The 19,037-nt window shown below is 39.5% G+C and overlaps 1 protein-coding gene across 1 annotated transcript; it reads left to right on the forward strand.

Moving 5' to 3' along the window:
* Nucleotides 1-545: 545 nt before the first annotated feature.
* On the forward strand, nucleotides 546-18,704 carry LOC109926684 (rho GTPase-activating protein 35-like). Its single transcript, XM_048618220.1, has 5 exons — nucleotides 546-645; nucleotides 3,371-3,448; nucleotides 4,105-4,236; nucleotides 6,036-6,141; nucleotides 8,476-18,704. The coding sequence occupies exons 1-5, from the start codon at nucleotides 546-548 to the stop codon at nucleotides 8,768-8,770; spliced, it is 711 nt and encodes a 236-aa protein (XP_048474177.1). The 3' UTR covers nucleotides 8,771-18,704.
* Nucleotides 18,705-19,037: the final 333 nt, after the last annotated feature.

Genomic DNA, 19,037 nt, shown 5'->3' on the forward strand with positions numbered 1-19,037 from the left:
CAGAACCCATCTCTTCCTATTGTCACTGGGTCTTCTCGCCCCTGGTCCAGTCCATGCCCACTTATATCTGTGATTCCTTTGCTTTGTCAGTTTCAGAATTTCCACTTTGCAGGCTTCTAAGAAAGCAATTCTGAGGAAGGCTACTCAACCTGAAACGTTAACTCTGCTTTGTCTCCACAGATGCTATCAGACCTCCTGAGCTTTTCCAGCAATTTGTTTTTTGTTTCTGATTCACAGCATCTGTAGCTGTTTTGGTTTTAATGTTTTAAAAATTGCTTTGTGTTAATAATTCTACATATAATGAGTTTGCATCTCATTCAATCCCACTACTATATGGATGGGATTCCAGAGGCATGGATCCTGACCAGGACCTCATGGCAGACTGGTACAAAAGGTGAAGTCACGTGGTATCAGGGGTGAGCTGGCAAGATGGATACAGAGCTGGTTTAGTCAGAGACAGAGTAGTGATGGAAGAATGCTTTTCAGAATGAAGGGCTGTGACTAGTGGTGTTCCACAGGGATCAGTACTGGGACCTCTGGTGTCCATGGTCAACATAAATGATTTGGAGGAAAGCGTGACTGGTCTAATTCGTAAGTTTGCAAATGATACAACAATTGGTGATGTTGTGGATACTGAGGAGAATTGTCAGAGGGTACAGCAGAATATAGATTAGTTGGAGGCATGGGCAGAAAAATGACAAATGGCGTATAATCCAAACAAATGTAAGGTGAAGCATTTTGAAAGGTCAAGTGCAGATGGAAATTATACAGTGAATGGCAGAACCCTTGGGAGTATTGATATGCAGAGGGAGCTGAGTGTGCAGGTCCACAGATCACTGAAGGTGACAGCGCAGGTAGATAAGTTAGTATAAAAAGGCTTACGGCATGCTTGCCTTTATTCAAAGGGGCTTTGAGTCTCAGGATAGACAAGTTATGCTGCAGCTTTATAAAACTTTAGTTAGGCCATATTTGGAATATTGTGTATGGTTCTCGTCACCACACCTACCAGAAGGATATGGAAGCTTTGGAGAGAGTACAAAAAAGCTTTACCAGGATGTTGCCCGGTATGGGGGACTTTAGCTCTGAAGAAAGGTTGGATAGACGCAGGAGGTTAAATGGCGATCTGATAGAAGTTTATAAGATTGTAATTGGCATGGATAAAGTGGGAAGTAGGAGGCTTTATCCCCAGGGTGAAGGGGTCAATTACTAGGTGACACACGTTCAAGGTGCAAGGAGGGAGGGGAGCCACATTTTTCACAAGGGTGGTGAGTGCCTGGAATGTGCTGCCAGACAAGGTGGTGGAAGCAGACACAATAGCAGCATTCAAGAAGCACCTGGACGAATACATAAATAGGAATGAAATAGAAGGATATGGATCCAGTAAGCGAAGACCATTTTAGTGTGGAAGGGCAAAACATGTCGTTGCAGGTTTGGAGGGCCGAAGGCCTGTACCTCTGCTGTATTGTTCTTTGTTCTTTAGCTTTAACATCTGAATTACTATTAAGACTGTATCTGGGTATGATAGTTATCGTGCTTTCTTCTTTGGAAAGGTTGAGCAGTATTGAATAGTAATCTGTCATTGTCTTAGAGCTGGACACGTTGTGAATAGAAACCTAGCGATGTGGAAGCAACAGAAGAAGTGGAAATTTATTGCACCTATTTCCTATGGATTCTTAAGAGTACCACTAGTGGAAACAATTGCTGTCTTGTTTTAAAGCTGCCCTGAACTTGGTCTGGGAGCACTGGGAGATGTGTCATAATTTTCTGTGCATGGGGTTTCACTGGAAATCTAAAATTTGATTAGAGTGGAAATGTATTATATTTGCCCAGCACTAATCTTTGTGTCTCTTCAATGTGCACTAAATTAAGACTTGAATAGATACCCACATTTTCAGCAGACAATGTGGTTTCAGCTGTTGCAATTTCTCTAATGGCTAATATAGCTATCAAGCATTTGAGGTTTTTGAATTCTTCTTCTAAGGGTCCTTTGCTGCTGGCTGTTAATTTAGACTTAAGATTTAATTTTTTTTCCCCCCCCTCTGGACATCAGATGGGATCCACGGCAATTCTTGACTAGCCTGCCATGCAAGACCTTGTCAAAAGTCTTACTGTAGTCCCTGAAGAGTACATCAACTGCTCTAACCTACACACCTGGCTGTCACCTCTGAAAATTCAGTCAAATTTGTTAGGCATGATCTTCCCCTGTACAGAGCCATGCTGACCATCCTTGGTAAATTCCTACTTCTCTGAGTGGAAATTAGTTTGTCCGTCAGAAGTTTTCCAGTAGTTTCCCTACAATAGATGTTTGATTATCTGACCTGTAGTTCAGTGGTTTATCTTTTGATAATGGTACCATTATGTTCATCAAAATCTGTCTAATTTGGCCATGTGTATATTCCATGACCCAGCCTCCACTGCTCTTGAATTGCAGTGATCGATTCTCTGAGATAACATGTGCTTCCTTGTCTCCATATTAAATAGCAGATCTGTTATTTTTAAAGTGCCCCTTCATTTTAGATTTTTTAATAAGGAGAGCTATACTCTCAACATTTTCCTTCAGAATTTTCTGTTTCATCAGACTGCCCTCGCTTTCTTCAAAACTCCAATAAATATAGACCCAACTTGCTCAACATGTCCTCATAAGGTAGCTTCTTCATCTTAAAATCGACCTTCTCTAAACTGAATGTAAGCATATCTTCTCTTGTGACCAAAACTCTCTGCACTTATTGTCTCGTATGCCCTGCATGTTGGTGGCAAGATTTCCCTACTTTTATACGCCATTTACCCTAAAACCAAGGCTAACATTTCCGAAATGTCAGCCTTCCTGCTCCTCTGATGCTGCTTGGCCTGCTGTGTTCATCCAGCTCTACACCTTGTTATCTCAGATTCTCCAGCATCTGCAGTTCCTGCTGTCTCTGACATTGCATTTGTTTTTCTAATTACTTGCTTAATCTGCATACCAACCTTTCGTGATTTGTCTACAAGGTCACCCAGATACATCTGCGCCACAGCATTCAGCAGTTTCTCTTCATTTAAGTAATATTCTGTGTTTCTGTTTCTATTCTTCCTTCCAAAGTGGACAACATGAAGATTTCTCAATCCGTTATGCTCCATTTTTCACATTTTTGCTCCCACCAGCAAAATTTCTGAACCAATGAAAAGAAGCAGAAACACTCAGTTGAGTAATTGTCCTCAACCCTGTGATTATTCAGTGTTTCTATTTAAATCTTTGCAGCTATGCCAGATTTCAGAGTTCACTCGGATGTCTTTGATATCTGTTTGAGGAGGTTGTTAAATATGTGCAGTAAATTTTGTATGTGGAGCCAAGCAGACTTCTTGAAAAAGAGTAAATTGTTCTCTCTCCTTCAAGGTCTGGGCACAGAGGGAATTTACCGTGTTAGTGGGAACAAGTCAGAGATGGAAAGTCTCCAGAGGCAATTTGATCAAGGTAAGTGGAAGGGGAAAGAAGTCTTTGATAAACAATTGACTGCTTTGAATTGTGGGGGTGCTGCTGTGTGTTTCCAAAGAGGGGGAGCACAGAGATGTATATTTTGTGTCTTGTGATGGGTAAAGTCATGTGCCAGATTCTAAGTCTGTGCTTGCATTTTTCCTGTAGTCCCATCCCATTTCACTGTATTCTGGCAATTTACGGAATCATGAATACTGCTTGCTCTTGAAAATATATTCCTTGTGGCTATCTATGCATTAACAAAGACATTTGAGTCTCATAGATGGCATGCTACCTGAGCTTGGTGAAGTAGGATGCAGAAACGAGCCCAATGCTGTACATCTCTGAATAACCATTTTCTTTGATACTGTACTTGATTGTACTTTCCCAATTATTTCCATGGCTCAAAAGTTGCTCAACAATGAGCAAGTTTCAACTACAGGAATACCTTAGTCTTTTTAATTGAAATGCACGGTGTAACCCAACTTGAAAACCTCACTTAGGCGATGTTTATCGAAGATGAAGAGGTCAGCATCATCAGTTCTTGAAATATTGATTCAGATTGAAGAGGAAAGACTTTATTTGAATGCATTAGGTCTATATTGTTAAGTGTATCATCCTCATTTCTGATTGTAATATGTTGTTTCTGTTTATAGACCACAACATTGTCCTACAGGAGAAGGATTTTGCAGTGAATACTATAGCTGGAGCAATGAAAAGCTTCTTCTCAGAGCTTCCGGAGCCACTAGTCCCATATAGTGCACAGGTCGAACTGGTAGATGTCAGCAGTAAGTACTGAACCGACACAAAGTCTGTGGTAGAAAGAAAATGCCTTTGTATAGCATCCTTCAGAATATTCCAAAGATATGGCTAATGGGTTTATTTTGAAGGACAGTCATGTTTGTTAATTAGGTAAGAATGATAGCCACTCTTTCCTTACAACACTCCACAAATGGCAAACTAGGTGATCTGCAGCCATTGGCAATCCTCCATAGTCATCATTCGCTGTCCCTGTGAGGATAATGTTTGCCCAACCATGAGTTTCTTTTGAGTCTTCATGTGACTGAACGTGCTTATCCTTGACCCACAAATTTTTAGTATGTGAGGCAGAATGTCCCATGTAATAATGGGGTCTAGAGGGAAGTCAAGGTCAATTCGCCATAGTTTTACCAGACTATAGAGCTGCTCTCTCATTAGAGGGAGACGAGTGTTGGTGTTTTAACCTGTGAACTGTATTACCTCGGGCAAAGGGAGAAGTTGAGAAGGAGATTCCTTCGCGGTAACTGCAGCTAGTGACAGGAATTGAACCCACGCTGTTCACAAACCAACTGACCCAGTATTTGTCGTCTTTTTATCTTTCCTTCTTTTGTATCATTTTTTCCTTGAGAGGTATGATGCAGCTTGATGATCAAACGATTGCCACTTTGACTGGTAGCAAGGTCCTCCACTCGTTAATGTCAGTGCAGCTACGCTTAAAGGGAAGTTTTGAGTTTCTTAGCGTTTTCTTTTGCCTCCCCTGAAATGCTGGCAATGTGTGTGTTGAGAAAAGCATTACGTATTGGCCATTCAAACAGTGTTCATCGCATTGAAATTAGTTCGGCGTGAGATGTGTCTGAATTCTTGTAGAGCTGTCTTCAAGAAGGACACTAGCATTTGTTTGGTCCTCCTATTGAATCTGGAGAATGCAGCAGAGGTGCTGCTGATGGAATTTCTTACCATTCTTCTGTACTGTTGCTGTATAGTTCATTTCTGTTCCCCTACCTCTGCTCTCCTCACAAACAAATACCCCACAATTGTCAACGAACTGTTAGACCCTGACTTAGAGCTCCAACAAATTGACGAATATGTTTTGAATAATCAAGGAGAGTCACAAATTTACACTGATCATAATCTACTAGTGCTTTTGGAGAAGTTCTGCTTGAGCAATCTTCACCTGTTTTGCTGGAATTTGATGCTGCAACTCTTCAACTAAAAGTTAAGCATGTGGCTGACGAAAACTGTAATTGCTGATGCTCTGTCTAGAGTTTATAGAAGAGGTGTAGAAGTTAAGGAACGTTCTCAGTTATGATAATTCTGATGTTTTGAAACCTGCTAATACAATTATGTTTGCTGTTTTTGCTGTGGTTACAATTTTATAAGTACAATGTTTGATGGTTAAATAGGAAACAATTACCTGAGGGAATGTAATCAGCTAATTATCAGTATGTCTGGATGATGCGAACTTCAGTATTTGTGAAGAAACCTTTACCATGATAAAGCTTTCTTCTTCCCATCAATTCAACTCGGACCAGGAATCTAATGCATGCTCATCTGTTTTCTGTGGTTTTGTACTATGTTAGGTGATCAACTTTACCCGTGAACAGTGAAGGGCGGTAAGATTCTCCTCACTTCATCAAATCCGCTCCCCTTCCCAATCCCCATATGTGGAAAATGAACTGAGGTTCATATACCACCCTCCACTGTAGGATCTGCATTGTGTTGCAGTGTATGTGGATTCGGCTGCTGCCACTCTAATGCAGCTCATGACAGAATCACTGTGATGATCCACATGCTGTCTGCATTAAACTACTCATTTTTCTTCCCTCAGAACAGCCTGATAAGGAGCTAAAGTTGAATGCACTTAAGGAAGTGTTGAGGAAGTTTCCTAAAGAGAATTATGAGGTCTTCAAATATGTCATCACCCACTTAAACAAGTAAGTAATTGCTTGATACAAGCAGTAAGGTTATCCGCATTAAGATTTTGCTTAATTGACCTGGCTAATTAATGGTGCAGAGGATATCATAAACCAATATTTCAAATAACTGAGACCTGTCTTTTTTTCTTTCTTCTAATGATACAGATCAATTTAAGGCAAAGAAGATAGTAAATCTCTTTAGGAATTTAAAATGCTTGCCCTTACATGTATGTGTGATTTAAAATTACTAACTGCATAGGCCTGCCTGTGCTACAACTCCAGTTTTTCTCAGCTAAAGCACCATAGAGATGAAATTACAGACCAGGTTTTGATCCTTTTGGAGTTATCATATTGTTTCCTGACCTTGTATTTCTGTATTCTTTATAGCAAGGTCAGATTAAATTCTTGTGTGCACTTCAATGCAGGCATTAACCTGTTTAAAAATAAGTATTAATTCCTATATTGAAAGTGAGCACAGGAATTTATTTAATTAGACCCGAGTGCAGAAATAACATATGTTCTGAAATTCCCATGCTACTGTGTTGTAATAAGAGTTGTCCAAAGAGGTCAAACTTTCATCAAAGCTTTGTTCCACATCTTTCACTTAAACTCAATGGAATCTTCATTATCGGTACTTCTAGTAAGTGTGCACTTGATTATATCCCAGAATTTTCATGGGATAAAACGGTAGATTCTCACAAGGGATATAAATTGACCCTATGGTCTAAAGAAAATCAACTCTGCTATAATATTTTGTATCCTCTTTCTCTTCATTTCTAGCTAAGGTGTTCCTGTACAGCGTGTAGACCCAAAATCTGAAGTCACTGTTTCTTTTGGGATGGAAGCAGGTGTGGGTGGCACTGCTTCTTTTACTCTAGTTAAAGGAATCAGATGCAGCAAACTTTTTATTAACCGGGACCTATGGGACCAGGAGTGTCCAGTTGATCCAATATTCCAGCAATCAAGTATTCAGTTTGATTGTGGACCCCTCCAATGTTTTTAAAAAAAAACACACAGTAATAGAGATGTGAGGGTATACACATCACTGTTATAATTTATTTACAGCATAAATCACTTAAATAATCAACTTTGCCTTATATAAAATTTACCAGCAGAGACCGTTCTCACTCACGCCCTCAACTGACTACTCTGACATCAGAGATAGCAGTAATACAGTGAACTACCAATATTTGAGATGTATAATTTTTGCCAGTTTGTCGAGATTGCCGGTTCATAAGGTACCAGTTAAGACCAAGTTTGCTGTACTTCCTTGGCTATACTGTTTCGGAGAACGCTGAGCCAAGGCTGGACTGGGTAGGTCTGGCAGGTTCCCTATTTTTGAGGATGTTGATGACAGCTTTAGTGGCCACTTCTTTAGCTACTAGACTTGTTGAGTTCACTTTTGATGACCTGCCATTATATGGCTGCAACTCCCAATCTGGAAGGACCAAAAGTACCAGGCAACCACATCCTTCAGAATGGAGATTTTACCACCACTTTTTTTTTTGCTATTGATATTATTAGATCAGTAAACCATGTTTGTACACCATTTTCTCTTCCATTATTTCATTTTAATGCTCATTTAAGCTGATTAAAGAGCTGGGAAATTTCTCTGGCAGTTATTTCTCTGGCAATACTATCTGTAGTGTCACTTCTGCAAGTGTTTTTACAAGCCCCTAATACATTCTGTTTCGTGTTAGGATCCTTCATTCAGCTACTGTATTTTTGCTCACTTGTACCACTTTGCACCAGCCTAACTGAGGAACAAAAAAAAGTCAGATTCAGCCAGGCTTTAGTACTATCATCCACTCTTTCTCCTCTCCCTGACCTACTTCCAGGGTTTTGTTTTAAATTTGCTTATGTTGGTGGCTAGGCCACTATTTATTGCCCATCCCTAATTGCTTTGGAGAAGGTGGCAGTGAGCTTCCTCCTTGAATAGCTGCAGGGACACCCATTGTGCTGTTAGGAAGGAACATAACCATTGTTTTGCATTGAAATAACAATTGGCTATATTCTTAAAAACTGTAGGTTGAACTGTTACTTCTAATCACAGCAATATTTATTTTAATTGGCAGTTTTCAGTGGGAAGGGGGAAAAAGTACTTTTTTTTTTGTTAACGAAATGATTTTTCCTTGTGATGCTGATGGGTTCATTTCTGTTCCAAATGGTCTTGGGAGATGGGAGGGATGTTTGTAGGTGCAGGAAAAGAGGGAAATGTACTCTTTACCATTTTCAGTAGGTGGTAACACAAGGAGTAGGGAGGCTCCTTTCAGCAGGGTGCAGCTAAATGTTTTGTTTATGCTGTCTTTATTCAATGTATTGTATAGACTACTGGATTCTGTTTCATTTCAGGGTCAGTCAGAACTGCAAGTTGAATCTGATGAACAGTGAGAATCTCTCCATCTGTTTCTGGCCCACGCTCATGAGGCCTGACTTTCAGACCATGGATGCTCTGACAGCTACCAGGACGTACCAGACTATCATCGAGCTCTTCATCCAGCAGTGCCCTTTCTTCTTTTACGACAAGCCAATCATGGACCTGATCAGTGCTGTTCCCAGTTCCCCCACCTCGAACACTGCCTTTCAGTGCCCGTCACCTGTAACAATGATTCCTTCACCACCACAGTCGCCTCCCCCAACACCTTAGAGGCCACTTCAGCAACATCTGTGAACACAACTGCAGACGGAACGGCCAAGTAAACTGTGAATTGGGTTATAAATATGCCAGGTATCATAACTGGGTTCTTTTTCAAAACTGCCTTGGGTTATGGAACCCTTTTCTGTTGTACAGAGCAGTGTAATCATAGTTGTAACAAATGTCATGGCACTAAGGAAATTGATTAAATACCCAAATACTGCAGTGACTGCAAAAAGAAACAGTCCATAACTTCACAGTGGGTTTTGTGAAACACAAATAGCACAGATTCCACTACAGAGTGATTTCTCAAAATGCACAATGTTTAAACAGTTCATTATACAGACAAACTCTACTGCTTATTTAATTTAAACTTGTTCCCTTCTAAGCCAATATAGAAAGTTGCTTTATTTACTTTTGGTTAGTGCCAACTCTTGCTTAGAGAATTGTTTTTGAGATCACGTGCTGCTATTTTAACCTTTTATTAAAAATAAACGCAAATTTCAAGCGGACTGTGTTAATTCACAGCAGATGTGCCCAGTGGACACAGCCTCGTGGCAATATTTGTGAAAGCGAGGTGTGAACATGAGCAGTTATCCTAGGTAGAATGACCGAGCCCAGCATGTAGATGTACGTCTGTAAAGATGGTTCATTTGGGAAGCCATTCTAACCTTGGGACATTTGTTTTAAGGAAAAAACACACTAAATTAATGTTATGATAAAATCTGTGTGTCCTAAGATTCTGTAGAGCTTGTAGTAAAGAGGTTTGTCTGTATAACAATGATGTGAGCAGCTGCATGAAAGTGCTTTGTGCAAAAGGAGATTTAATGCTGGTTTTCCCAATATCAATACAGCTTCAGTGGCTGATGTCTGTGGAACTTTAGAACCTCTTTTGTCTCGTTCTCACTAGCTTGATCTGTTCTGGTTAGCAAATGCCTAATTTGGTCCCTGTCAGAATCTGATTGAAACTGTCCTGGATCATTACTTATGGGCAGAATTTCCTCCTCCTTCCATGCTTGCCCTATCTTCAGGGCCACATTTGTTGTCTGCCCCCACTGCTGCCCCATCTTTACCCTTTTTTGCCAGACCTGCTTCTTTGTAGTGTTAACTAGGAGCCTCTTGACACAAAAGGACAACCTGTTGCCAACTAAAAGTGTCAGCCAACTTCATGTCAAACTTTCCCATCACTTTCGATGGTTTGTGTGTTCCCCATCCCTTTTTTAATTGCGCAAAAATTAAACGTATCTTGGCTGGTGCCTTGCATCCGTCCAGGCAGTAGTTAAGGTGGTTTAGATGTGGCTTCCTCTGAAATGGCATTTTTTTTTTTGTTAAAAGAATAAATAATTATAATGCTTGAATGGCATGTTAGCACATGCATGATCTATCACTTAATGTTTTATAACCATCCTGAGGTGTTTCACTTTTGATGTGTATCACAAAGACCTTTCTGCCCACTGATGTCTGCTAGAAAAGCAAATATGCGTGGACTGTATTGAGCAGTGCTGTGATAGATCCTGTTTGAATAGCCTCACTCGGCTGAAACTTGAAGAATGGCCAAATTGGCAAGATATTGTAGGGTGGCCACTGCCCACTAAATCATACCTCAGCACCAATCAGTGCCTAAAGGAGATGGAATGGGGGCTGGAGGAGAATCAAAAATATAAACATGTACAACTAAATGCCTGAGCAACGCCAGTCCTGAACCAGTTCACTGTCAAAGTTGGTGTGAAGGCTGCATGAGGGGTCCTCTTAAAATATATATATTGAGGTTTTATAATCCTAAAGTTCAAATTCCACGGCCCCAAGTCTGAGAGCCTACATTACACATGCCACTGTAAATGCAAGAATTAATTGTTTAATGAGCTGAGCAACAGTTGCTATGAAACATGCCATTGTTCATTAACACTACCATTATTTTTAGCAGTTTGTTCTTTGAACTACTAAGCTCCTGTCTAGAGTTTGTAACAAATCATGTGTTTCAGGTCAGGAGGCAAATTCATCAATACCTAGCCAGTGTGTTCTTAGCATTTCTTTCCCCCCATAGGGCTGTGCCAGCGAATCAATTTTAAAACACTTAGTTAATCTAAGTATCCAGCTCTGCCAATTTGGGTATGGTACGTACAGTTATGGTCTCTCCAATAATAGAACAAACACTAAAATGTTATGTGTTTGTGTGTGTGTGATTTTTTTTTGTATCTAGTCAATGTTGTGCGTATTGACTGGGCAAAATGTGAAGTGGACATCCCAGTGATCCATTGTTTCCATATAAGACGCTGACCAATTATTCAACTTTATATCTTTTTTTTTTGCAAATGTATATTTCTGAATGTTTTAAGAATAGATTGTTCTGATTCTATGTCAAAAAATTTTGTGTTGGCACAGGCCTTGCCTCCCAGTTATGATCCTAATGACTGGTAGATATTGGGAAAGGATGATTCATACATAGCCACCAGCGATTACTGATTGATTAATGATTCCAGATTTTCAAAGTTAACAAAGTTCTACTTCATTAGGAAGGCCTGGCTTAGTTTTGAAACTATGTTTTTAAAAACGATGCAATTGTCTGCCTGAGTCTCTATCCCTAACTCATCCATTTCTGAATTACAAGCTGGTGTGGCAGATGAGTAAAAGGAGCTGCAGTCTAAATTTTTTTTTAGATTATAGACTACTTCTGAAATTGATTGGTATGGTCTTATCTGAAATTGGAATTCTTCTTGCAACTGATAACCAGCAAATCTTCCAGCAGCAGAAGCCATGCCACGATGTACATGGTTAGACAGAGAAGTAGCTCCTGAAAATAGATTGATTTGACAAATCTGACTTGATGTTGAATAAGTGGCTAGTCTTGCACTGTGTCTTGTCTGCAGCATTTGGGCATTAATTCCTTTCGAATTGAGCGGTGCTCCCTTACAAGGGAAACAAAGCTAAGTTACCCTTTTGGGGATTAACAGGCTGTCTAATTTTCTGTTTATCCCCTGCTGAATTTGGATCAAAAATTGAATGAAATTGGCTGAAAGCAAAATTGAGTTATTTTGTGTTCGATATTGTTATCTGAAAACGTTAATAGCTAAATAAATCTGAGTGATAAAATATTTCAGTGAACTTTTGTAACCGTCTTCACAATTCAGATGATACTGAAAGGAGTTGGTGTGCAGCACTAGCTTGGGTTCTATGCCTCTTCAAGACCCCACCACCACACCACACATGGCAAGTCATTCCCCAGTGCATCAGTGAAGAAAGAGGCCAATGATTTACAAAACCATTGATTATTTTTCAATTTTTTCTCCCTCTTTACTATTGGAGGAATGATATTGGGTTTGTGTGCAAAGCACCAGATAACAGCTGTAAACATCAAAGTAAAAGAACAGATACTTTAGCATGTTGGGTTTTATAAATTAGCCTCATTATGCAAAAAGTGTCATCAAAATAATTTTAGGTTTAAATCAATTTGAACCCAAATGTAGCTGGCCTGTGGTGATGTTTTCCAGATCAGTCTTTAGGTGGGAATGGAAATTGACCTTGAAGCTGAGCCTGAATATGATCCTGCCACATCTTGCCTTGCTGTAACTTCAGAACTGGATCATTATGGGGAAAGAGAGTCTGTTAGAAAAGGAAAGTCTCAGGTTCTGAGCAGACTCGTGCACAGAGGAGAGTTGCTAACTTTTTGTTTTTCTCATCTTGCCAATACCCTGCAAACATCCATTTGTATGGAGCACTGCTTGTCCAGTAAACTACATCTTACTAACTTGTGGTATCTAGATGTGATGAAATTGCTTTGTGACGGTACCAGTATTCTGGGATTCTGTTAAAAGTTGTGATTATCATCGTGTCTGTTTTTCTTCCTAAGGTAGTAACACTACAGAAATTTCTTCTCATACTCCTCTGTCCTCTTCCCCTCCTCCTCACCTCAGCCTCCCACCCCTTCCCCTCGCTCTCTTGCCCCTCCCCACCTCCCCTCGCTCTCTTGCTCCTCCCCACCTCCCCTCGCTCTCTTGCTCTGTCTGTCTTGAGATAGCTCATGGTCTTGTGTCCTGAATTGAGGAATTAATCTGGGCTTTACAACATAGTGAGTTTTTTGATATTACCTGATAACTATTCGGATGAATGAGAAGATGGGACATGGTGCACAGCTTGAAATGTTTGTCAGCAGCAAGGACAAGCCAAACCAAGTCAGTCTTGGATGCTTAATACCTTACAGATGTATCCAGGATGGTGTAATCCACTCAATTTTGAGGAAGCACATAAATTGAAACGCAAGATGATCCTAGATTTGAGCAGTAATGACAATTCTTCGATTAAGAAAACCTTCCTGAACTAAAAAAGGTTGGTTTGCAGTTAAGAAGGATGTACCCAATACCTTGTATATCAATGCATTCAGCTTTCTGCAGTAATTGTTGTCAAAATAAACCATATCTGAGCTGTTTGAAACTTAACTAGTTTGGGGGTTTTTGCACAATTGCCTATTGATCAATTTGCACTTTAACTTTTTTTTTAGTGGTATTAGCCCCACCTGGAGGCTGTTCTTCAAACTGATGATCAAATGTGGTCAATTCCTGAAATAATTCAGTGGTTTTAGTTGTTCCCTCCCCTTCAAAAGTAAGCATTTAACACTCTTAAAATTATTCTTCTTGTGTATAGATGTTCAATGCATTCATCCAGGATGCCTTTGCTCTTTACGCTGAGGCTTTAAACATTTTATTTTTACTGGATTGATATTAGGAAATAAGTGCAAGCGGAGAAATTTCACAAGTATGCTAACACTATAGTCTTGTGTAGCTTCAAGACAGATGATATCCAAGATAATGAAGCTGAAGGACTGAGTGTGGGAAGTAAAGTTTTAATTTTGGGAGAAAAATAGCGGAAGAAATCTCTACATATTTAAATGCAGACCACTCAATTTTAAAAAATACCTCCATGCATTGGATAACTTGAGTGTTTCTATAGCTTGCTGACTCTTTTGTGTAAACATGAGATTGAAACTCAATACAAATCGTTATAAAATATATATCATTTTCACATTAGCTCCTGAGAAACTTAAAAGATGCCTCTTCCTCATTTCTTCTGCCAAGATTTGTGTTCATACCCTCCCCTAAAATAAGTTTGTCCCTTGTATGTTATGTACATCTGTCTAAGCATCAGGCGTAGTATACTAATAACCAAATCCTCCATCCCCAACTCTTCAACTGAAAAGATAAAGTGGGTTCCACAAAATATCTTGCAGCATTCACCACACTTTGCCTCCAGTCTGAGGTATATTCTGTTTGGTGTCAGTAGGAAAGTTTGTACAAATGTGCACTAGAGACTTACATAATGCGAGATGGTTTGCACACTGCTCACTCTCACAGCTTTTTCCAGGCCAGACTGATGAATGTGTCTCTGCAGGCCCTATAAATCCCAGCTTAGGACAGCATTGAGCTAGTTTCTGGTTTCACAAGCTTACCACACAGAACTGCCTCCTGAAATTGGTAGTCTAACTTTTTGACAATCCGGAAGGATTGCATATAAAAAATATAGTTCCTATTCTGCACTGTCTGACTTTGAGTTGAAACTCTCTGTCTTTCCTTGTTACTCACCTAGGTCTACGTATTACTTGTTCCAAACCCCACTCTGCCAGTGAGCCCACAGTGGTAGAAAGCTATGTTAGGAAGGCCAGCGGGGACTCTTCATCTCCTGTGTGGTGCCTTTAGTTCCTTCATTTAAACTCAGACTACAATCCAATTTTCATTTCTTCATCGTGTCTCTCTTTGAAAGCAGGTCGTGCATGGAAAAAGATCAGTTTCCCATCTTTATCTGGGCGACTGGAGGATTTATTTAAGCCAGTTTGTTATCCAGTTTGTTCAGGGATTTGTCCACCCTTATGTGGTTTGTCATATACTTGAGACAGATTTAAAGTCCAGGCGTTGTCCAAAACAGTTCTTTCTATGGCTGTTAATTTGCTATAATTTTCATGATTACAAAATAAATGTGCATAGAATAACTGGAGTAATGGTGTTGCATTATAAATGAAAGGAGAGGGTCATTAATGCTAAGTGTAGACTCGGAGTGTTCCTTTGTTAGAAAGGAAATTGAATGGAACCTTGCCAAATGGCTCAGTTGATCAATTGATTATCAAGTGTGAAGTCCTGAGCAATGTAGACCAAGATGAAACAATAGATAATGCCAATTGACCACCCTGGAGGATAGGGTAACAAAACATCTTTGCCACTGTTCCTGCCTTTCTCCAGTTGGAGGCTACATGTGTGGCTGTTGGCAGAATGGTAGAAATAGGCTTAGCTGTGGTGCCACCCATGACATGGAACCCATCAACATCCATTTGTCTATCCTCACTGATGAAAAATATAACATTTGAAGTATGAAGGGCCAGCTAATGCCTTTGAACTGCCACGCAGTAAGAGTCTGCAGAGGTGAGGGAATAAAAAATTTAAATTACTTCATCGATCAAAGGAATATATATATTTAAAGAGCAAGTTAACTAATTCCCAAATTAGACATTTGCAGAGCTTGCAAATGATTCCAGAAAAGTGTCAAAACTGTTTCTGTTTTTAATTTATTTGAAATTTTCCCAAGTGAGATGTGTGCATACCCAATTACTGTGTCCACCATCATGTACCCTATCTTTAATCAAGGTAGATGTGGTTGGTGGCGAAATGAATATCTTCCTAAGTTGACAAATGACCTAAAATAAATCTTAAAACTATTATGATCAATGACGTTAACAGGCTGTACTGAGATGTTTTGTGGAAGAAAATAGAACAGGGCTGGGGTATTTGGTTTTTCATCAAGGCTGTATAAAAATACAAAGTGGACACTCCAATCACGATGCATTGGCCCCAAATAAATCAGGTGTAGTTTTGAATTTAATGCACATGGTGAATTGCCGTTTGTATTTCCCTGCAGGTAGTTCATGTTCCTTCTTAATTTCCACCTAAGTTAGTCTGTTCCATCTGTGTCTCATTCTTTCTGTAATCCATCCTCTGTTTGCTGAACTGATCATTTCAGATGAAATCAACGCCTTTACTCCACCTAACATACTGTCTGTAAGCTGCTCCATGTTTCATTGCTCCCTATAAATGATTATAGGGAAACATTCAATAAACTCTGCATGTGCTGATGGAAGTGAACTACCCACATCTTTTTGTTAGCAAGGTGTAGCACTTCCACAGAAGAACACTCAAAAGGTTTGTGCTCGTTCTTTTAAACATAGTTACGGTTCAGTCCTTTCCATTTTTTTTAATATAAGATGCTCACTCCCTGTCCAATGTAAAGTTTTTTTTTTCCCTTTAGTCTGCTACGTTTTTATGCAGGTAATTCTCCCCTCCTCTCATCTTTTGATTGTATTTTGAACTGGAACAATGGACTATTGAATGTATATCTGGGTAATTGGGCTGTGCGTTAATTGGACTTGAATGGAGAAGGCCATCTTCAATCTCCTGACTGCCAGGATTTATTTTTCACATTTTTCTGAAATGGAGCACAAGAAGGTAATGAATTGAAAAATGTGAATGACCCATCACTGTGCTTGAGATTATTGCCCTCCCCTATAATGTAAATATGTATCTTTTCTGTTTTCCTACCACCTACGACAATTAATTTTACAACCTTACAACTCAAGTGGTACTACAATAAAAACAAAGTATGGTGGTTGCTGGAGATCTGAAATTAAAAACTAAGTGTTGGAGAAACTCAGCTGGTCCAGCAACACCTGTGGAGAAAGAAACAATGTGTCGAGTGCAATGTGACCTCTTTCCAAATGAGAGTCATATTGGACTCAACATTAACTGTGTCCACTTGCTGAGTTTCTGCAGTAAATTCTGTTTTGACTTCAAGTAGTTCTATTGTCTGTCCAAAAGTACTGATGGCGGATACATCAGTTCTCTGTAATGCTGGTTTCCACCTTCTGCATCTGTAGGGGTACTAAGTGAAGTGATTTGTCATACATATACTATTTCTTGATACGTAAGTGATAAACTGTGCCCAGATGTCTCATGAAATTTCACTAGATTTGACAAAACTGCTTCCAGCCTGCAAACAGTAGTGGGTGTACAAGTGAACAGGGTGAAGGTGGGGAAAAATGGCTGTCTCACAAGCACCACAGTAGTTCTTTAAAACTTCAAAATGATATTCAAATTGACTCAATTCACTGAATTTTAATAATTTACATACTTCTGTTCCAAACTCTCAAATGTATTTTACATTCAGTTTATAAATTATATGCTGAAAAGGTCAATTATATTAATTTATAAAAGATGTGGGCTTATTTGCATTAAAATGCTGTAATGATGTGTATCTAGTGATGTCGTCAAACAGACTGCTTTATACCTATGAGTTTTACTGCAGTGAACTCGCCATAAGTTTATCCTGGTTTCATCTGTATCGCTGCTCTGTGTATCTTTTTAACCTGTTTAAATGCGTAACCTAGAACTCTAAAGCAAAGAGCTTGTTGGTGAAGTTTAAATTTGAAAGGAATTTGTTCAAGGCGTATCCCCAATCTCTGTCAAACACCAATGAGTTACTCCTCAATGATTGTACTGAGGAAGCTGGGGGGGATAAATGGGGATGGAGCTGCACCTGACATCTTATTTGGTACGCTACACTTGTAAAATGTTTTCATTATGATAATTAACACTTATTTGAATTAAAAATAAACTGTGTTTTGAATATATAATGTGATATTGGTCTGACAATTTGGGTAGGTGTTACTCTTTACACAAATAGTAACTGTGTATGTAAAGAATGGTTGGTTGTGTTCCTAAAAGGCTAACCGCTCACATCCTTTATTACTGGTGTCTAGAACTTTTTTTTGTTGCATTTATTCAAATAGTTCTCATTTTGGAGCGATTTGTACTACAAGTTCTCATTTTATTAAAAGTAAAATGGTTGTTTTAACTGTTGAGTCCTGTGCCAGAAAGCTTTGGGTCCTTTTTGGAAACTGGCAACATACACCCTCTTTCTTCTCTGCCTCATGGTATTTCTTCAGTTTTCTGCTGCCCTGGCAGCTTTTTGACTGCTTCAAACCCACAGCAGTACATGACCTACATGTGGAAGCTCTGGCTGTGTTGATGGATGAAGTGAAGAGACCATGTGAACACTGCTACCTTTTGGCCTTGTCCATAAATGCAGATGCACCAAGTATCGAACGTTCCCAGCATTTTAGGGCTTCATCAAGGTTGACTAGGAGACTGGCACTTCATTCAAAACGCAACTGCTCATGGCTAATTAATGAAGAGAGAAATACAAGTTTGCGATTCAACATCGGCAGTTCTCAAATCACTGACCTGTGGTTTTTTTTTTCCCTCCCCACTTCTGACTGCTGCAGATTTGGAAATTTGTGAGCACCTCAGCTATGCACGTGTGAATGTCAATCATGATCTGAAAGAGGCTGAAATCTGTTTAATCGAATTGATGTATTTTGTGGTCTGGTGGTAACTTTGGCAATTGGATTGTGCACCATTTCAAAAGGCAAGTTGGTGGACTTCAGGGGTTGTTGGGGGGGGAGGTGCCTGAGAGCTTTTGCTTCGAACATCTCGCTCGGTCCACCTGCACCATTGCTGCTGAACTTTTTTTTTCCAGTTTGTGCGAAGCCATGAAGCAGAGGTCACTTCATGTAAACAAAAAATGAAAAATCATGCACATTGATTCAGAGAAATGCCTTCTCCTTTCTAATGGAGACCCAGAACTTAGAATGGGCTAAATTCCTTTTTAGATAAAATTGAACAAATACTTTTAAAACTAAAGTTTTTTTCTTTTACAAAGCAGTTTGTGAATGGTGATCAGGACCAATTCAACCCAGAGTGCATGTGATTAAGCTGAGGGTGAGCTTACGTTTCCCCTCCTGCATAAACCATGTATTTGCTGAAGTAATTTGTCTTAATGGGAATGTTGTAAAAAGAAACCCTACAGCCATGTGCTATGTATCATAGTTAATAAATCATTCTTTTAAAGAAAAGTGGTTTGAAATTATTCCTTTTGTGCACTTTTGACCTTTTTAAGAAACTTTTGGCAGGTCTGGGTTCTATAGAGCAGGGTGTGGCAGAAATTAAAAGCGGGAGAGGTGGAAGTTTATTCATTCTTGATTGAGCATTGCCGGCCTGCCTGCAAGAATATGGAGGCCTAACAGTTGTGAGCTGAGTGGAGTGAGATTTGAGTTCTAAAAGTTATTTGCAGCTTAAGTCCTGAGAGAGGTGGTTCACATCACAGATTTGTGATCCAGAGGAGCAAATGCGTTGAGAACAGGGAAAGCATGCTTGAATCTTGACAGTGGTAAGAAGAAGTTTATGGA

The sequence above is a fragment of the Rhincodon typus genome, chromosome 39, assembly GCF_021869965.1.
Source record: "Rhincodon typus isolate 14 chromosome 39, sRhiTyp1.1, whole genome shotgun sequence".
NCBI classification, from domain to species: domain Eukaryota; kingdom Metazoa; phylum Chordata; class Chondrichthyes; order Orectolobiformes; family Rhincodontidae; genus Rhincodon; species Rhincodon typus.